General features: G+C 49.8%; 1 protein-coding gene across 5 annotated transcripts in view; it reads right to left on the reverse strand.

Moving 5' to 3' along the window:
• Positions 1-15,282, reverse strand: part of RASGEF1C (RasGEF domain family member 1C) — a 91,569-nt gene that overhangs the window by 49,490 nt on the left and 26,797 nt on the right. Inside the window, exons 2-4 of one of the 5 annotated variants that reach the window (XM_033096682.1) lie at positions 10,160-10,234; positions 8,635-8,769; positions 7,927-8,099 (exon numbers count right to left, since the gene is read on the reverse strand). The exons of 1 other annotated variant lie outside the window; for it this stretch is intronic. In XM_033096682.1, coding sequence (XP_032952573.1) covers positions 7,927-7,950 — 24 coding nt within the window. In that variant the 5' untranslated portion in view covers positions 7,951-8,099; positions 8,635-8,769; positions 10,160-10,234. Of the gene's footprint in view, positions 1-7,926; positions 8,100-8,634; positions 8,770-10,159; positions 10,235-15,282 lie in introns of those variants that run through there. 3 more of the 5 variants (XM_033096683.1, XM_033096684.1, XM_033096686.1) reach the window with 3 other exon arrangements.

The raw sequence follows: 15,282 nt of genomic DNA on the forward strand, positions 1-15,282 counted from the left end.
ACTTCTCCCCCCTGGCGGGAACCCCAGGTCGGGTGGGGGCTGGTAGACTGGGTCCTGCTCAATGACAGTGTAGCATCCGCTCCTCCTCTCCCTAAGCAGGGGACCCAGACTATCCAATCAGAGTAAATCCTGGGTCCTCTTTAGAGACCACCATGGAGAGATGTTTCCTTGATATTTCCCCCTTTATTTTTGAAAATTAAACACAAAAGATTCTGTAAACATAGTTACAATTTAAACAGTAGCAATAGTTATGATTATTATAACATGAACATCTGTGAATTGTTACCCAGGCTAATAAAAACAGCATAACCAGCACCTTAAAATCCTGTAGTCACCTTCTCCAATCAAGCTGATTCTCAGTCCTCTAATCTCTGGGTGATGACCACCCTGACTTTGTGTTAATAGCTGTGATTTGTAGCTCCACCACCCTCATGTAACCTATTCCCACAATAAACCACCTGGTCTTGAAGACGGAGTGAAATCGCACAGCAGCCAGGCAAGGACAGGACAGCATTGCCCTGCTGGGTGGAGGCCCCAGGAGGAGGTGAGCGGGACAGTCTTGGCTTGGGGTCTGACTTCAGCTTCTCTGGGAGGTGACAAGGCCCCTTTTGGGGAAGTCATGAGCGAGGTCAGGAGCAAGTCCTGGGAAACAGGGTTCCCCACAATTGGGCACCTGGCAGGACTGTGGGGTGGACCAGGTGCGGGACTGCAGCAGGTGGGTGGGCAGAGGGAGTGGGCTGCTCTATACCCCCTGCTCCTAAGCCCACCATGGACCCCTCTGCTCTCAGGGAAAATTGAGAGCTTCTGTCAGTGACATGTGTGTCCTCGGGAGAATCCAGGCCAAGTTCTCCTGGGCATTCTGTCCTCGGGTTAAGAAGATGGCCTGATGAAAGTGGGAGTCTTGGTGGTGACAGTCTGTCTCTGGGGCGACACTGTTGCAGTAGGGCTCAGTTGCCTCCAGTCTGGTGCCGGGCTGTCAGCCTGGGATCACCTTTCACGTTCCTCCAAGGGATACCTTGTCATCTTGTTTTGGGTGTCCTGCTTCCTGTCTCTAATGTCTGACTCTTTCTTGCTTTATACTTTTGTTTTGATGGAGCACATCCTCTAGTAGCTTCTTGGTAAGGGGTGCTTAGGAAGTAATTTTTTTGAGGCCTTACATGCCAGGAAATATTCTCATTTTACCATCATACTTGATAGTATGATTGACAGTTCAGCAGGGTATAGAATTCTAAATTAGAAATAATTTTTCTTCAGAATTTTGAAGTCATTATTTTCTAGCTTCTCTCTGTATTTTGTAAAATTTTCTTTGTCCCATTAGGATGACCAACCATTCTGGCTTGTCCAGGACTATCCTGGTTTTAGTACTGAAATTTCCATATTGATCATCTTAATCCCAAGTGATCTGAAATTTCACAATGATGTGCCTCGATAGGGGTCTTTTCCATGCCCTGTGTGGAGCACTTTCCAGCCTCTCCAGCTGGAAACTAATGCCTTTCAGTGCTGGGAAATTTTATTAAGTCATTTCACTGGTGATCTCCTCTCCTTCCTTTTCTCTGTTTGGAACTCTCAGTATTCATGTTGGATCTCCTGGACTTGTCCAATATTTTTTTTATCCTTTCTCTATCTTCCATTAAAAAAATCTTACTGCTCTACTTTCTAAAGGGGTTTTACAATTTTACCTTCCAAACCTTGATTGTTTATTTCTGCTGACATGTTTTTTAATTTCCTTGAGTTATTTTTCCTTTGAATGTTCCTTTTTAAATGTGTAACATTTGGTTCTTTTTCCATAGATGTAATATCTTCTTACCTCTCTGTGGATATTGGTAACAACTTATATTTGAAATTTTCTTCTTCCTGCATTGTCTTTGTTTCCTCCAATTTACTTTTCCCCCCCATTTTTCTTGGTCATCATATGCCAAGTTAGAAGCTTTCCTCAGATGTCTGGGAATCTTTGGCTGCCAGATGGAGACTAAGAAGCTGATTGGACCTCTGAGGGAGAGGACAGGGATGATGGACAGGCTCACTGTGGGGAGACCTGGGTGGGCCGTTTTGGGGAATTCTAATACTGGGGTTGGGAAGAGGAGCTGTGGGTGTAGCTCCTGACTGTAACCACCACCTTTAATTGATCCACAGGCTGGGAATTGGCTACATCAGGTCTGCTCTATCGCTGCTTACTCAGCTACCTGTGTTCCAGCTTTTCCTGCTGTTGTTGCTACTTCCGTTCTCCCTGTCCTTATGTTTTTGTTTTTTTTTTTTTAAATGACAAGTCCCACTAGTGTATTTTAATGTAGATTTCAGGGGGGACTGGGTGTTTGGCCTGCCCTCCTGCTGCTCTCTTTCCAGCAGGACTAGAGGTTAAGCAGATGAAGGCCTCAGTTGCTGGTGGCCCTCTAGCCACCAAGGGAAGGCTGGGAGCCACTCTTACTGCCCCTTCGAGGCTAACAGGAGGACAGGCGTCGAGCACAGGTTTGAGACCTGAAATCCAGCTGCACCTGAAGTTAAGACTTTTTATTTATGTGAAACTGTAAGTTCCCATTTTTTTGTTTTGGCTAATTTGAGCTGGGCCTCTGTCACTAGAAGTGGAAAGAACCTTGAAAGCAAAAAATTGCCCCAGATGACAGTCAAGCCTGCAGGATTGAGGATGGCCCATCTATGGTCTCCTTTAGCCCCCGGAAGGCAGATGGGAATGCACCAGTGGAACAGTCTCTTGTTGCTAAGTTGGAGGTATTTCCTGCAGATTCCTTTGGTTCTTGGTGGCTCAGCTCAGCACCCCTCCAAATCCCCCTGCAAGAAGCCATTGGCTCTGCCTGAGCCTGAGAAGCAGATGGGTCAGTGAGGGCTCCAGGGTCCAGTCAGGGCACCCACTTCCTTCCATGTGCAGTTAGCCTTGGGAGACTCCAGGCTGGACACCCCTGCCCCCAGGCACTGGCATGCATCGCTCTGTAAGCCAAGACATCCTTCTCCAGGCTGTGTGAGGGGTGGATTCTGTCCTGGGAGGGCACCCCTTGTGTTGGTGTCACTCACTGGCTATCGCTTCACCACCTGAGATCACTCCACCTGGCTCCCAGAATCAGAGACTCCTGGGAAAGACCCCCTGAGCTGCCCTCATGCAGATTTCTATCCTAATACAACTCCAGCACCCCACTCCCCCTCAATCATTCAGCTTTGCCTCTGGGAAGAAAAAATTGGCCCTCTATTTCAGATAAGCCATATACAATATGCCTGTCACCAGTGATACAGTGTAAAGAACGCTTTAAAAATGTCTTTAAAGATAACTAATAGAAAATCCGGGAACACACCATCTTGTGCCTGCATTTGCAGGTATCTCTGCCAGGAGCACCCTTCCCCTACTTCACCTGGCTGACTCCTCATCACTCAGAGCTTGCTCGGATGCTGTGCCCTGAGAGGACCTCTGTGATGTTGTGATTTATAGTAAATACATTCATCCCCTTTCCTGGCACAGAGCTCCCACAACCTCTGACATTTCCTAAATGGTAAGAATGACAAAGGTGTCGATATGTGTAACAAATCCCTTTCAACCAAAATTGATTTATGTTAAGGATGGGGGCTGGTTGCCAGGGGAACCAACCAAGTGATTAAAGTGTTGAAACTTCAGTCCCACCCCCCTCACCTCCTGGGAGGGGAGGGGCTGGAGGTTGAATCAATCGCCAATAGCCAATGATTTCATCAATCGTGCCTGTGTAATGAAGCCTCTATAAACACCCAAAAGGATGGGGTTGGAGAGTCTCTGGGTTGATGGACAGGCGCAGATGCTGGGAGAGTGGAGAGAGTGTGGAAGCCCCTTGCCCCCACTCCACGTCTTGTCCTATGTACCTCTGCATCTGGCTGTTCATCTGTATCCTTTATCATATCCTTTATAATAAACTGGTAATGTAAGTAAATGTTTCTCTGGGTTCTGTGAGTGGCTCCAGCAAATTAGTTGGAGCCGAGGAGGGTGTGGTGGGAACTTCTGATTTATAGCCAGTAGCCAGTATAGTCAGAACCTGCACTTGTGATTGGAGTCTGAAGGGGTGGAGGACAGCCTTGTGGGACTGAGCCCTTAACCTGCGGGACCTGGTGCTGTCTCCAGGTAGACAGTGTCAGAATTAAGTTGGGGACACCCCGCTGGTAGTGGGAGTGCTGTGAGTGTAAAGGAGCCTCTCAGATCACATCATGCAGACCTCCCGGGGCCCCTCGACGTTGCACCTCTGGGGTTATCTCCTCATGCTCCCTGCCACCTACTGAGGTGCTCATCTGTTTGGTTACTTATTTCTTCCCTGTCTCCCCACAAGATCATGAGCCTTAGAACATGATCTCACATCCACTGCAATATCCCTGTGTTTGGGCGCATGTTGGGTACCCCCCAAACATGTCTGAAATGATTGAGTGATGGATGACCATCAGGTTCTGGTCCTATCTGGCCACTGATCTGCGGTGTGCCCTTGGATTGAATGCTTCCCTTCTCTGGGACTCATTTCCTCACTGAACTGGAGGGACAAGGAGGGAAATCCCTGTCCTTGTCTAGCCCTGGTGTGCACAGGGGACTGTCCAAAATCAGTGGTCATTTGGCTTCCTGCTCACAGGCCCCACCTTCTTTCTGAAAATCAGGACAATGTTTGCTTTCCTGTGGCCACCTGGGCCCTCCATTTCCTGTGCCACGGAGGCCCCACACAGAGGCTGGCCATGTCCCCCTGAGTCTCAAAGTACTGGGTAGGATCCAGCTGGGCCAGGAGGTGGGGAAACTGAAGCCCAGAGAGGGGACATTTACACTCCAGGTCCAACCCCAAGGATCCCAGTCCCGGCAGTGGATTGAGGGGCCACAGACTACGTGCCACCACGAAGAGCAGACCCAGAGGGGAGTTTCAGATCCTCAGAGCCAAACACCGAACTGTCCTCCTGACTTAGACCCCATCTGTGTCACCGTGAGCAACTCAAAGCCAAACAGCCTTTTGTCAGTGACATTTGATAAGTGGTTCCCCTCGTCTCATGAAGGAACTTTGTACAGGCCGGCATTGTCATAAATAGATGTATGTTTATTACGACTTATATTTTGGTGTTTTAAGCTATTCTTGTTCCTCTGCCTTTCCATATACCTTTTAGAATGACCTTGTCTATGTCTACAAAAAATCCTGCTGGGATTTTGATTGAAGCTGCGGTAAATCTGTAGATTAATTTGGGGAGAACTGATAGCTAATGTGAGAATTTAATGTTCCTTTAAATTCCTTTCAAAGCATCATTTTAGGCATATCCCACAGATTTTGATATGCTGTATTCTCACTCTCATTCAGTTCAAAATATTTTCTAATTTCCTGAGACATCCTCTCTTATTTAGATTATTTAATTTCTAAGTGTTTGGAGATTTTTCTGTAATTGTTCTATATTTGATTTCTAATCTAATTCCCTAATGGTAAGAAAACATACTTTGTGTTTCCACCATGCTTTTATAATTGTTAAGGTATGCTTTATGACCCAAGAAATGATCTATCTTGGGGAACAGTCCATGTGCACTTGAAAAGAATGCAGATTCCTCTGTGGTCGGGTGGAGAGTTGTATACATGTCAGTTAGATCCAGCTGGTTGTTGGGGTTTAGTTCTTCCATACCCCTACTGGTTTCTGCCTACTAATTCTAATGATTAATGAGAGAACAGTACTGAAGTCTCTAGCTATATTTGTGGATTTGCCTATTTTGCCTTTTGGTTCTGTCAGGTTTGCTTCATGTATTTTGAAGCTCTGTCGTTAGGCCCATATACATTTAGGATTGTTATGCCCTTGTTGTAAATGACCCTTTTATGTAACGTCTCTCTTTTATCTTTGGTAATTTTCTGAAGTTTACTCTGGTATTAGTATTGCCACTCTAGATTTCTTTTGATTAGTATTTTCATGTTATATCCTTTTCCTATTCTTTTTCTTTGAAACTATCTTGGTCATTATATTTGAAATGAGTTTCTTTTAGGCAGCATCAAGTTGGATCATCTGAAAAATGCATTAGGATAATTTCTGTCTTTTAATTGGCGAATTTAGACTATTTACAATTTATGAATTAATTGATGTGCTTGGATGAGGGCTAACATTTTATTATTTTTTGCAAATAGATTTTATTTTCTAGAGCAGTTTTAGGTTCACAGCAATCATTTTATTTTTGTTGCCTCTGTTTTTAATTCTTCTGTTTTCCCTTTTCTGCCTTCTTTTGAATCATTTGAACATTTTTTAGCATTCCTTTGTAATTTGTCTGTTTTGTTTTTGACTGTATCTCTTTGTATAGTTCTTTTCAAGGTTGCAGTAGGGATTACAATATACATAATTAACTTTTCACAGTCTATTTAGAATCATGGCACCACTTCAAGTAGAATATAGAAAAACCTAACCACTATGTGGATAGCTTTAAACTCTCCCATTTATACTGTAGGCATCTCATGTATTACATCTATATACACCGAAGAGACCATTTGACAATGTTATCATCTTTGTTTTCAACCATTAAACACATTTAAAAAATTCAAGAGGCGAATAATCTATCGTATTTATACATCTATCACATTATCATTTCTGTTGTTCTTCCTTCATTCCTGATGCTATAACTGTCCTGGTATCATTTCCCTTCTACCAGAAGAATGCTCTTTAGCAATGTGAGAGAGCAGGTCTATTGGCAATAAATTCTTAGTATCCCTTCACCGGAGCGTGGCTTCTAACCTCTTCATTCCTGAAGGATATTTTCTATGTATATGTGGGTTGACAGTTCATCACTTTAAATCATGATTCCTCTTACTTCTGTCCTCTATGGTTTCTATTGAGAAATCTACAGTAATTTGAATCATTCTTGCCTAATAAGGAAAACATCATTTTTCCTGGCTTTTTTCTTTGTCTTTAGCTTTTAGCAGATTGATTATGATGTGCCTGAACATACATTTTTTTGTTTTGTTTTGTTCTGTTTGGGATTCATCCTGTTTGGATTTCTTAAATATGTGGGTTTAAGTCTTTGACTAAATTGGGAAATTATCAGCTCTTCTTTCTTCAAATACTTTTTTCTCCACTGCTCTCTTTCTTCTGTCCTTCTGGGACCCTAATTATATAAATGTTAGACCTTTTGCTATTATCCCACAGGCACCTGAGGCTCTGTTAATTTTTCTTTCAATTTCTCTCTGTTGTTCAGACTGGATAATTTCTACTGAAGTATCTTCAATATCACGGCTCATTTTCTCTGCCATCACCATTCTGCTACTGAGCCCATCCAATCAGTTTCTAGGTTTTGGTTATGGCATTTTTCAGTTCTAAGATTTCCATTTGATTCTTTTTTATGTCTCCTATTTCTTTGCTGAGACTTTCTATCATTCCATTTGTTTTAAGAACATTTGCCTTCACTTGTTGGTGCATTTTTATAATAGCTGCTTTAAAGTCTTTGTCAGATAATTTGAATGTCTGGTCATTAGCTTTTCACCCTGAGAGTTGAGGTTTTCCTAGTTCTTTACACATCAAGTAATTTTGGATGGCATTCTGGACATTTTGAATACTATGTTTTGGAATTCTGTGTCTTGTTTAAATACTATGGAGAATATTTATGTTTTTGTTTTAGCAGGCAGTTGACTCAGTTGGGCTTGGGCCAAAAGTTCTGATGAGGCTTCTGTGGGTTGTGGTTTCAATGTTGTTTTTCAAAGCCATTGAGTTGGTATGCAAATGCGGGCGCCACCTTGTGGCCACTCTGAGACCGGGGCCGCGGTCTGTTTAGTACTTCAATTATTAAAGACTATGGTGTGCTGTTGAGGGTCAGATCCACACTTGTGCAGCTTGAGAATGAGCCCCGGAATTTATAAGCAACTTCATGGGGTTGCTTCCCTGAGCTCCTCCCTTTCTACAGTCTGTATGGTATTTGCCAGTTTCCTGGGGCTCTCGTTTTTGGTCTACCAGCTGAAAAACTAGGGCTTTACTTACCATGTTCTGATGTGCACTACCCATGACCGTGCCTGTATCCAGGGCAAGTGGGGGTAAGACTGTGAGAGAAAGAAGAGCCCTCTGTGGACAGCGGCTCCTTCTCCGCTCAGAGAGGAAGGCCCCCTGCCTCAGGGTTTTAGGCTCTTGCAGGGCCCACGCAATGCCCCTGTGGGCTGGGATGGGAAAGAGCAGAGAAAAGATATTTCAAACGGATTTCCCCACTCTCTCTGAGAAATGAGACCCCATGCCTGTCCCTTGAGCCAGAACCAGGCGGTTCCTCCCGGAACTTCCTCTGTTGGTATTGAGGTCCCTCCTAGATTTCAGGCGGCTCTGAGCTCAGGCCGAGGAACAGCAGTGGAAGAAAAATGGTAAACTCACTGCTCCAAGCGTTCTGCCAGAGTTTCAGCTGCATCCAGAGGAACGGGTAGCGTGCGGCACGCTCATGTCACCCCAGAACCAGAACACTGGCACTTTCATTTTGTAGTTTTATTCTTTTTAAAAATAAAGTTTGTTTTCATTACATTAATGTTTATGGTCATTTTTTATTTATGGGAAGTGATGCTAGTGATTTAGGTGGGAATGTAAAATTTTATTACAAAATATATTCATTTTAATATATGAGTCGATCTTTTGAAAAATAGTAAGCAAGGCTACACCACACCCATCGGCCTGCTTGCTGTGCCCCAAACATGCCGTCTGCATGCCCACCTCTGAGTCAGGCTTTTATTGTTTCTTCTCTTTTACAACATCCTTCTCTCCATTCCCCTTGAAGGTCCAGCTGCAGTGTCCCCTCCTGGAAGAAGTCTTCCGAAATGCAGCGGACAGAGGCTGGGGCCCATGCATCTGGAGGTGGTAACCAGAGGAAGTGAGTGAAGAAAGGGTCCTCCAGGCAGCCAGGGTTACAGACCGGGACCAGGCGAGGGCTGGTTGGCTGGGAGAGGTGGAATGGGTGGCGGCAGGTGGTGGCAAGGGTGTTGTGTGGGCTCCCCAAGCCTCAGTTTCCCCCATGCACAACAGGGCTAATGAACGCGTGTGAGCATAGACAGGCTGTGAGTGAACGCGCCCAGCTCAGTGCTGGGACTTGGTCAGCACCGTCGGCTACATCCCCTGACATGCCCGGCCCTTCCCTAAAGTCCTTCTCATGGTCCATGAGGTCCCACCAATTGGGCTCCAAGCCCAGCTTTCTAATCTGGTCCCTGATTCTCCCTTGCACACCCTGTGCTCATTCCTGCCTCAGTTCCCCACCCCAGGAATGCCCAGCCTCACCCTGGCTGCCTCCCTCGTCCCCCATCAGAGCAGAGGCCTTCTCTGACAGCCAGTCCACATGGCACTCGCTGCCCAGCTGCTCTCCACCCTGGACCTTGTTTCATGTCCCTGTGGCATCTAGCGGAGTCTGCAGTTATGGGTCTTGTTTACTTGTTGGTCTCCCTCCTCCCCATAGGACCTGTGAGCTCGTCTGGGGCACAGCTCTGCCAATCCTGCTCATAGCTGCACCCCTAGTACCTAGAAGAGTGTTCAGTCAACATTTGATGAATGAATGAATGAATGACAGTCACTGTGAGGTGACCGGATGCAGCAGCAGATGCAGGAGGGTGGGGTGTGGAGAAAGTGCTCAGCGGTGCCTGGATGGGGTCCGAGGCTGACAGTGGTGACCAGGCTGTCCCATGGGCTGGCCAGCCAGGCGGCAGCTGCCAGGGAGGAGTGTGGCCTGTTTTGGCAGGGGGAACAAGTGTCTTATTTACCACGGAGAATGAATATCAGACACTGTGTGAGAAACATATTTGCCACTGAGATGCATGAAGGGAGGATCAGGGATGAAAGAGCTAACTCTCCCTCAGCTGAGATTCTTTTAACTGCCCTACACCCCCAGCTAAGAGGGGCAGGCAGGGCTTGTCCCCCGGTCCAGCCGCCTTGTCCCTGTTGGGCCCACCAGCCTCTTGTGACTGCCCCCAGGTTCCTCTCCCATCACACTTCTGGCAGCTTCTGTGGCCCCAGCCCTCATCCCATCCGCACTGGAGCCACCTGGACCTCCCCCTGCCCTGCCCACAAGCCACCTGCCTCCTGCTGCCTCTGAGCCCTCTCTGTGCTACAGCCGAGGGACCTTTAGCAGCACCCCAGGTCCGTTCCACTCCTGCTCCCCTGTCCTCAGGGCCCAGTCCCCAATGTGCTGACTGCTGTGGGATCTGTCCCCAGGCTGGGCTGTCTGCTCTCTTCTTCGGGCTCTCCTTCTCACCTTGGCCACGGCGTGTGCATCTCCTCTTGTGGGTGGAGACAGGATGGTCCTTGGTGGCCGCTGCCCAGAGAGGGCCTGGAGGGAACGTGTTCTCTTAAGTACTACAGAGCTGCTCCAAATTGGGGCCCTCGAATCCCAGAGAGCATGAGACAGTCTGGGTCAGAAGGCCGTGGCCCCAGTTCCAGGGTGCAGGCACCACACTGGGAAACACAGGCCATGTCTACCATTCTAGGCACCTTGTGGCCCTTTCCTGGCCCAGGAGTGGGACCCCGACCCCTTACCTTCTTCAGGGAGGGACCACTCAGCACAGCACAAGGGAGAAACACCCTTTGCTGCTTCCGAGCTGCAGAAGCCTCCACAGTTCAACCCCTAAAGCAAGGCCAGAATGAATCTGGAGAAAGGTGTGAGCTGCCAGGGGGTGGGGGGGGCGCTGCTCACCAGAGGACAGGGCATCAGCAAGGACCATGGTCCTCCCTCCCCACGGCCTGGGGCCCAACATCAGCCCTTAGAGGACGGGAGATGAAGCTGACAAGGCACCCCAGGAAACTCAGAGCCTGCCCTTTGCGTGTAGGGCTTTGTTTTCGGCAACGCTGACAACACTGGGTTCACCTACCCCACTGTGCCTGCACCACTGCCTGCCTCCTGCTGAGCGTCAGCGTGGGCTGCCCATGCACCCTGCGGGGACGCTGCCCACATCATACCGGAATCTGGGGCAAAAATAGCCAGTTCCGTCTCCAAGTGTCTGCATGAGTCACACACACCTCCTGACAAACACCTCTCAGGCACTTTCAAGGATAGGGAACAGTTGATGAAAATAAATGTTTTGTTTTCTTCCTGCATTTCTGGGAGTCATTTCAAACAGTGTTTCAAAGAGGCAAGCCTATGGGGCCTGGGAACCTGCTCTGTGGGAAGGGCCAGAGTACAGGTCTTCCCCACTGTCTGGCTGTGGAACAGCCTCCTCACCTGTCTGAGCCTCAGTTTCCACATCTGAAAAGTTGGCTTATAACAGCCAGCCTGTAGGTTGGCTATTAGGATCTACTAGGGTTAGGAGTATGGTCAGTGCTCCTTCAGTGTAGTCCTACCCACCCCAGCCTGCCCATTGCACCTGAAAGTGGACTGAGGAGGACCAGTGGGGCCACCTTCTCTATGACAGAGACACTCAGGCCCCCAGCATGCCCAGACAGCCGAGTGGTTACCCCAGCTTGCTGCCCCTCTTCCGCCCAGCGCTCCACTGCCACTTGTGTTGCCTGAGCCTCTCACCAGGACCAGGTCCAGGGCCTGGTCAAGTGTGCCTGGGACTGTCTTGGTCAGGGCCCATGGATCCTGAATGGCTAAGGAAATGGGGGGCAGAGAGGCTCAGGGGTCCCCAGAGGTCAGGACAGAGTTGAGGCTGCATAGCATCACTCCCTGAGGCCATTTCACTCTAGCCAGAGATGTCTGTGATGAATCTGGAAAATCTTAAAGGACAGAGAAATAATATCATTTCTCCTGGTGTTTGGGGGAACGAGTTAAAACCTGTGTAGTTTTTTGTTAACGGTGACCTGTGACTGGGACCCACAGGTATAGGGGCCCAGGAACATGGGGTGGTCCCAGAGAGTGGGAAGCTGAGTGACCCGGACAGGTGGCTATGGCGTCCCCAGTCTTCCCTCCCCACGGACGGCAGGGACTGCAGAATGGCTGCGAGCCCGAGTGGGGCCTGAGTGACACTGAGCAGGGCCACTTATCTGAAAATAACTCCCAGAGCAGAAGCTGCTTTTAAATACTTCTCATTCTTGCTAAAAGAGAAGGCTCTCACAGCTGAACTTCAACAAATTTGTCATCATCTTTTCTGGGAAGAACAAGGGACGATGAAGTCATCAGTGTTATAATAAAACAAAGAAACACACTGTTTTTCTCTGGCTCCGCTCAGAAACGTCCAGCAGACAGAGAAAAGGCCCTTGTCAGAAAGGCTGGGCAGACGTGTGCGTGTGCGTGTCTTCACACCCGGTGGCTCCACTCAGAATTCCGGGTTCAGTTCTGTCCTGGGCTGTAGCCTTTGGGACAGTGGGGCTGTCATCCCCGGCCAATGCCCGGATGTTGTGTGCACAAACAGAGACTATGAGTCTGGTTTCCTGGAGACTTGCTGAGAAACAATTTTGTCGTTATCTGCATTTCATAGAAGGGGAAACTAAGCTCGGAGAGAGGGCCTGGGCTAGATCACCTAGCTGGAGCGTGGCGGGGACAGGAGGCCCTTACTCACCCCTTCTAGACACGAACTGGTATTGGGCTTTTATCGTCTTCTGAAAATGGGTTGGAGGTAGGCCCACAGCAGGGACTCATTCTGACATGAGAGGGTCTCCACGCAGAGACCCCAGGCAGGGTGTGTGGGGAAAGGCCCAGGTGACTGACACCACAGGCCCTAAGGGCTGCCCCGCTGCCCAGGGCCAACCGCCCGAAAGACCGTTAAGGAGGTGACAGTGTTAGAACTCGAGTCCTGTGTAAAGAGGCCACTTGGCCACCATTGCAGAGCCCAACAAGCCCTTGCCTCTGAGGCTGGGAGCTCCCACCACCAGAAGGCCCTGGACATCTATCCCCACCCTCAGCGTCGGAGAAGGCTGGCAGGTGCTGGAAGTGCTCCTAGAAAATGTGGGTGCCTGGCCTTACTCTAGCTCCTGGTCAGTCTGCCCAGATGCTCCACCCAGAGGAAGCCTGGGTTTGGAGGCCCACAGACCCGCCCCACCAAACACCCGGGAGCCCGGGGGAAGTCCCTTCCCCCAGAGCTTCCTAATGAAGTGGAAAGAGTGCCCGTCTCACACCAGGGGAGGGGAGGAAGGGGCAGCCGCTGTACCAGACAAACACGGTCCAAACATGGCTATCACACATATCCTTGAAAGTGGACACGTGAGCATTAAGAAAGCATAGCAGTGCCCTGGCAGCCAGCATTCCCTCCCAGATTAACCAGCCCTTCTAGCTGGGCAGTGGGGATGGCAGAAGCAGTAGAAGTTGTCACGACAGCAGGAGCCGAGAGTCACGGCTGGCTGCACCGCAGGCTGGCCGGGCTCGGCCATCACCTAGACCCACTCACTCGATCCCTGACATCCATCACGTGGTTGCGCCCGTTCTGTTCCACATGAGGCAACTGCGGTTGAGTGACTCACCCCTGCAGCACAGGGGGCTGGGAGAGCCAGGGCACTGTGCGGTGTGGGACCCAGAACCAGTTCGCCCTACCTCTCCCATGCTGGGCCCTGGGCCATGTGTGTCAGCGTGAGGACACCCACCGGGAGAAGCCTTCGCAGCGCTGGGTACACCTGCATGCCAGGTACCAGCAGGTTGACTTGGGTGGGGCACACCTGTTCTGGGCAGCACCCCAGGCCACACCTGTCCTGGGAAGCCCCCGTTGGGCCCACCTGTGCTGCGTACCCCCTGGGTACACCTGTCCCGGTCAGCCCTTGCCCTGAGAAGCCCCCTGGGTCCCTCCAAGAGTCTGGCCTCAGGCTCAGGATCTTCAGGACACGAAACCCTTTATTTCAGTTTTTGAACAAGACACTTCAGGGTCTCTTGCAGGATATTTCCAGGCCTGACTACTCTCTGCGCAGCTATTCACTTGTCATGTGCCTCATATCAATCCACATTTTAAAATTAGCATTGCCCTTACCAATAATACCCATGAACTCACGGGCCTAATGTGCTGGCCACATGCTTCTTAGAATCCATTAAAATAAACACATCAACATATAACAACGACTGAAGAGTGAGCACACGTGTTCTTGCATGCAGTCTGCAGCCAGCCTGAAGAGGCAGCACTGCTCTCCCCACCCCACCCCAAGTACGTATGGCTGCTGTGTGGAGTGGACTTCAGCACCTCCTGCCTTGGGATCTCTTAGGTGAACCAAGCTGCTTCCTTGACATGCCCAAGACCCAAGGAAGCTGCGTCCCTGTCCCTGGGCCTCGGCTGGACCCACTCTCAAGTGGCAGGTGGCCCTTGAGGCAGAGTCCATGCAGGCCACAAGTTCCCCCCCAGCCCTCCCCTTCCTGCAGGCTCTGGCAGACGGAGGGCCCAGAGGGCAGTGGGTGACACAGCCATTGAGTGCCTGTTTTAATCTCCCAAAGGCTCAGCCTGAGCGCTGTCAATCCTGTCATCAGGACACTTTTAGGCTCTGCACAGGCCTTGCCAGGGTATGGCAGGGAGACTCACTGCTGGTGCACACGGCCTGCTATATGGGTAACGGGGGCCTGGCTTTCTGGGGCTAACACTTTTCTTTCAAATGATTCGGCCACACTGTCGCTATGAAAACACCGCTGCTCTGGCGGTAGTACCTGTCTCCTCCTGCCCCAACCTTGGAGGAGGTTCTCCTGGAGGAGGGGGCTACCACAGGAGGGGCTTCCAGCAAAGGCAACTTTGCCAGCATGTGGGAGACCAGGGTGTGGGAGTGAGACCCTCAAGTAAGAAGGAGGGGTTGGGAGAGGGGTAGCGGGGAGGCTGGCCTAAGGGCTGCAGGACGACTGTGGCTATTTCCACAAACATCCTGGGAGGGGTGTCTTTGGGCCATCTGCATATCAGGCCTCTGGCTCAGCAGCCCCATCCTTTCCTGCTCTCGGCCGCCTTCATACTTACGCTCTGCTCCTCCAGCAGCGCCCCCAGGAAGCAGGCTGCTCGCAGGCTCCATTTTTAGCACCCTCACAGCTTCAGCAGCCCTATGTAGGCCCTCACACGGGTGTGTGATGTAGCCAGGCTGCAGCACATGTGGACGGAGCGAGCCGGGCTGCTGTGACAGCGGGACCCAGGGTTGCTTCCTGCTGTGGCCCAAGCTCACAGGCCTCTGTGGCTTCTGCTTCCCCAGCAGCTGTTCCCGTCCTTATGGCAACAGAACCCATTTTCTCCTCCCTCTCTTGCCTGTGGTAGGAAGGCATGTGGCCCTAGTGGCCCTTCGGGGCAGGAACTGCCTTGGCCTACCTTGGTTTGGAAGGGGCATGAGACCCAGCACATGCCTCTCAGTGCAGTCCATTCCCCAGACTTTGGGGTACATTCATGGGTAGGCGTGTCACGTGGGTGGGCCACGAGACTCAATTCCTGGGATATTTATTTAAATGGTTGAAGCGCAGACTGTCTTTCTGCTAAGGTCATGGAAAGGCTAGGTAAGTGT

This window comes from Rhinolophus ferrumequinum, chromosome 24 (assembly GCF_004115265.2).
Source record: "Rhinolophus ferrumequinum isolate MPI-CBG mRhiFer1 chromosome 24, mRhiFer1_v1.p, whole genome shotgun sequence".
Lineage (NCBI taxonomy): Eukaryota > Metazoa > Chordata > Mammalia > Chiroptera > Rhinolophidae > Rhinolophus > Rhinolophus ferrumequinum.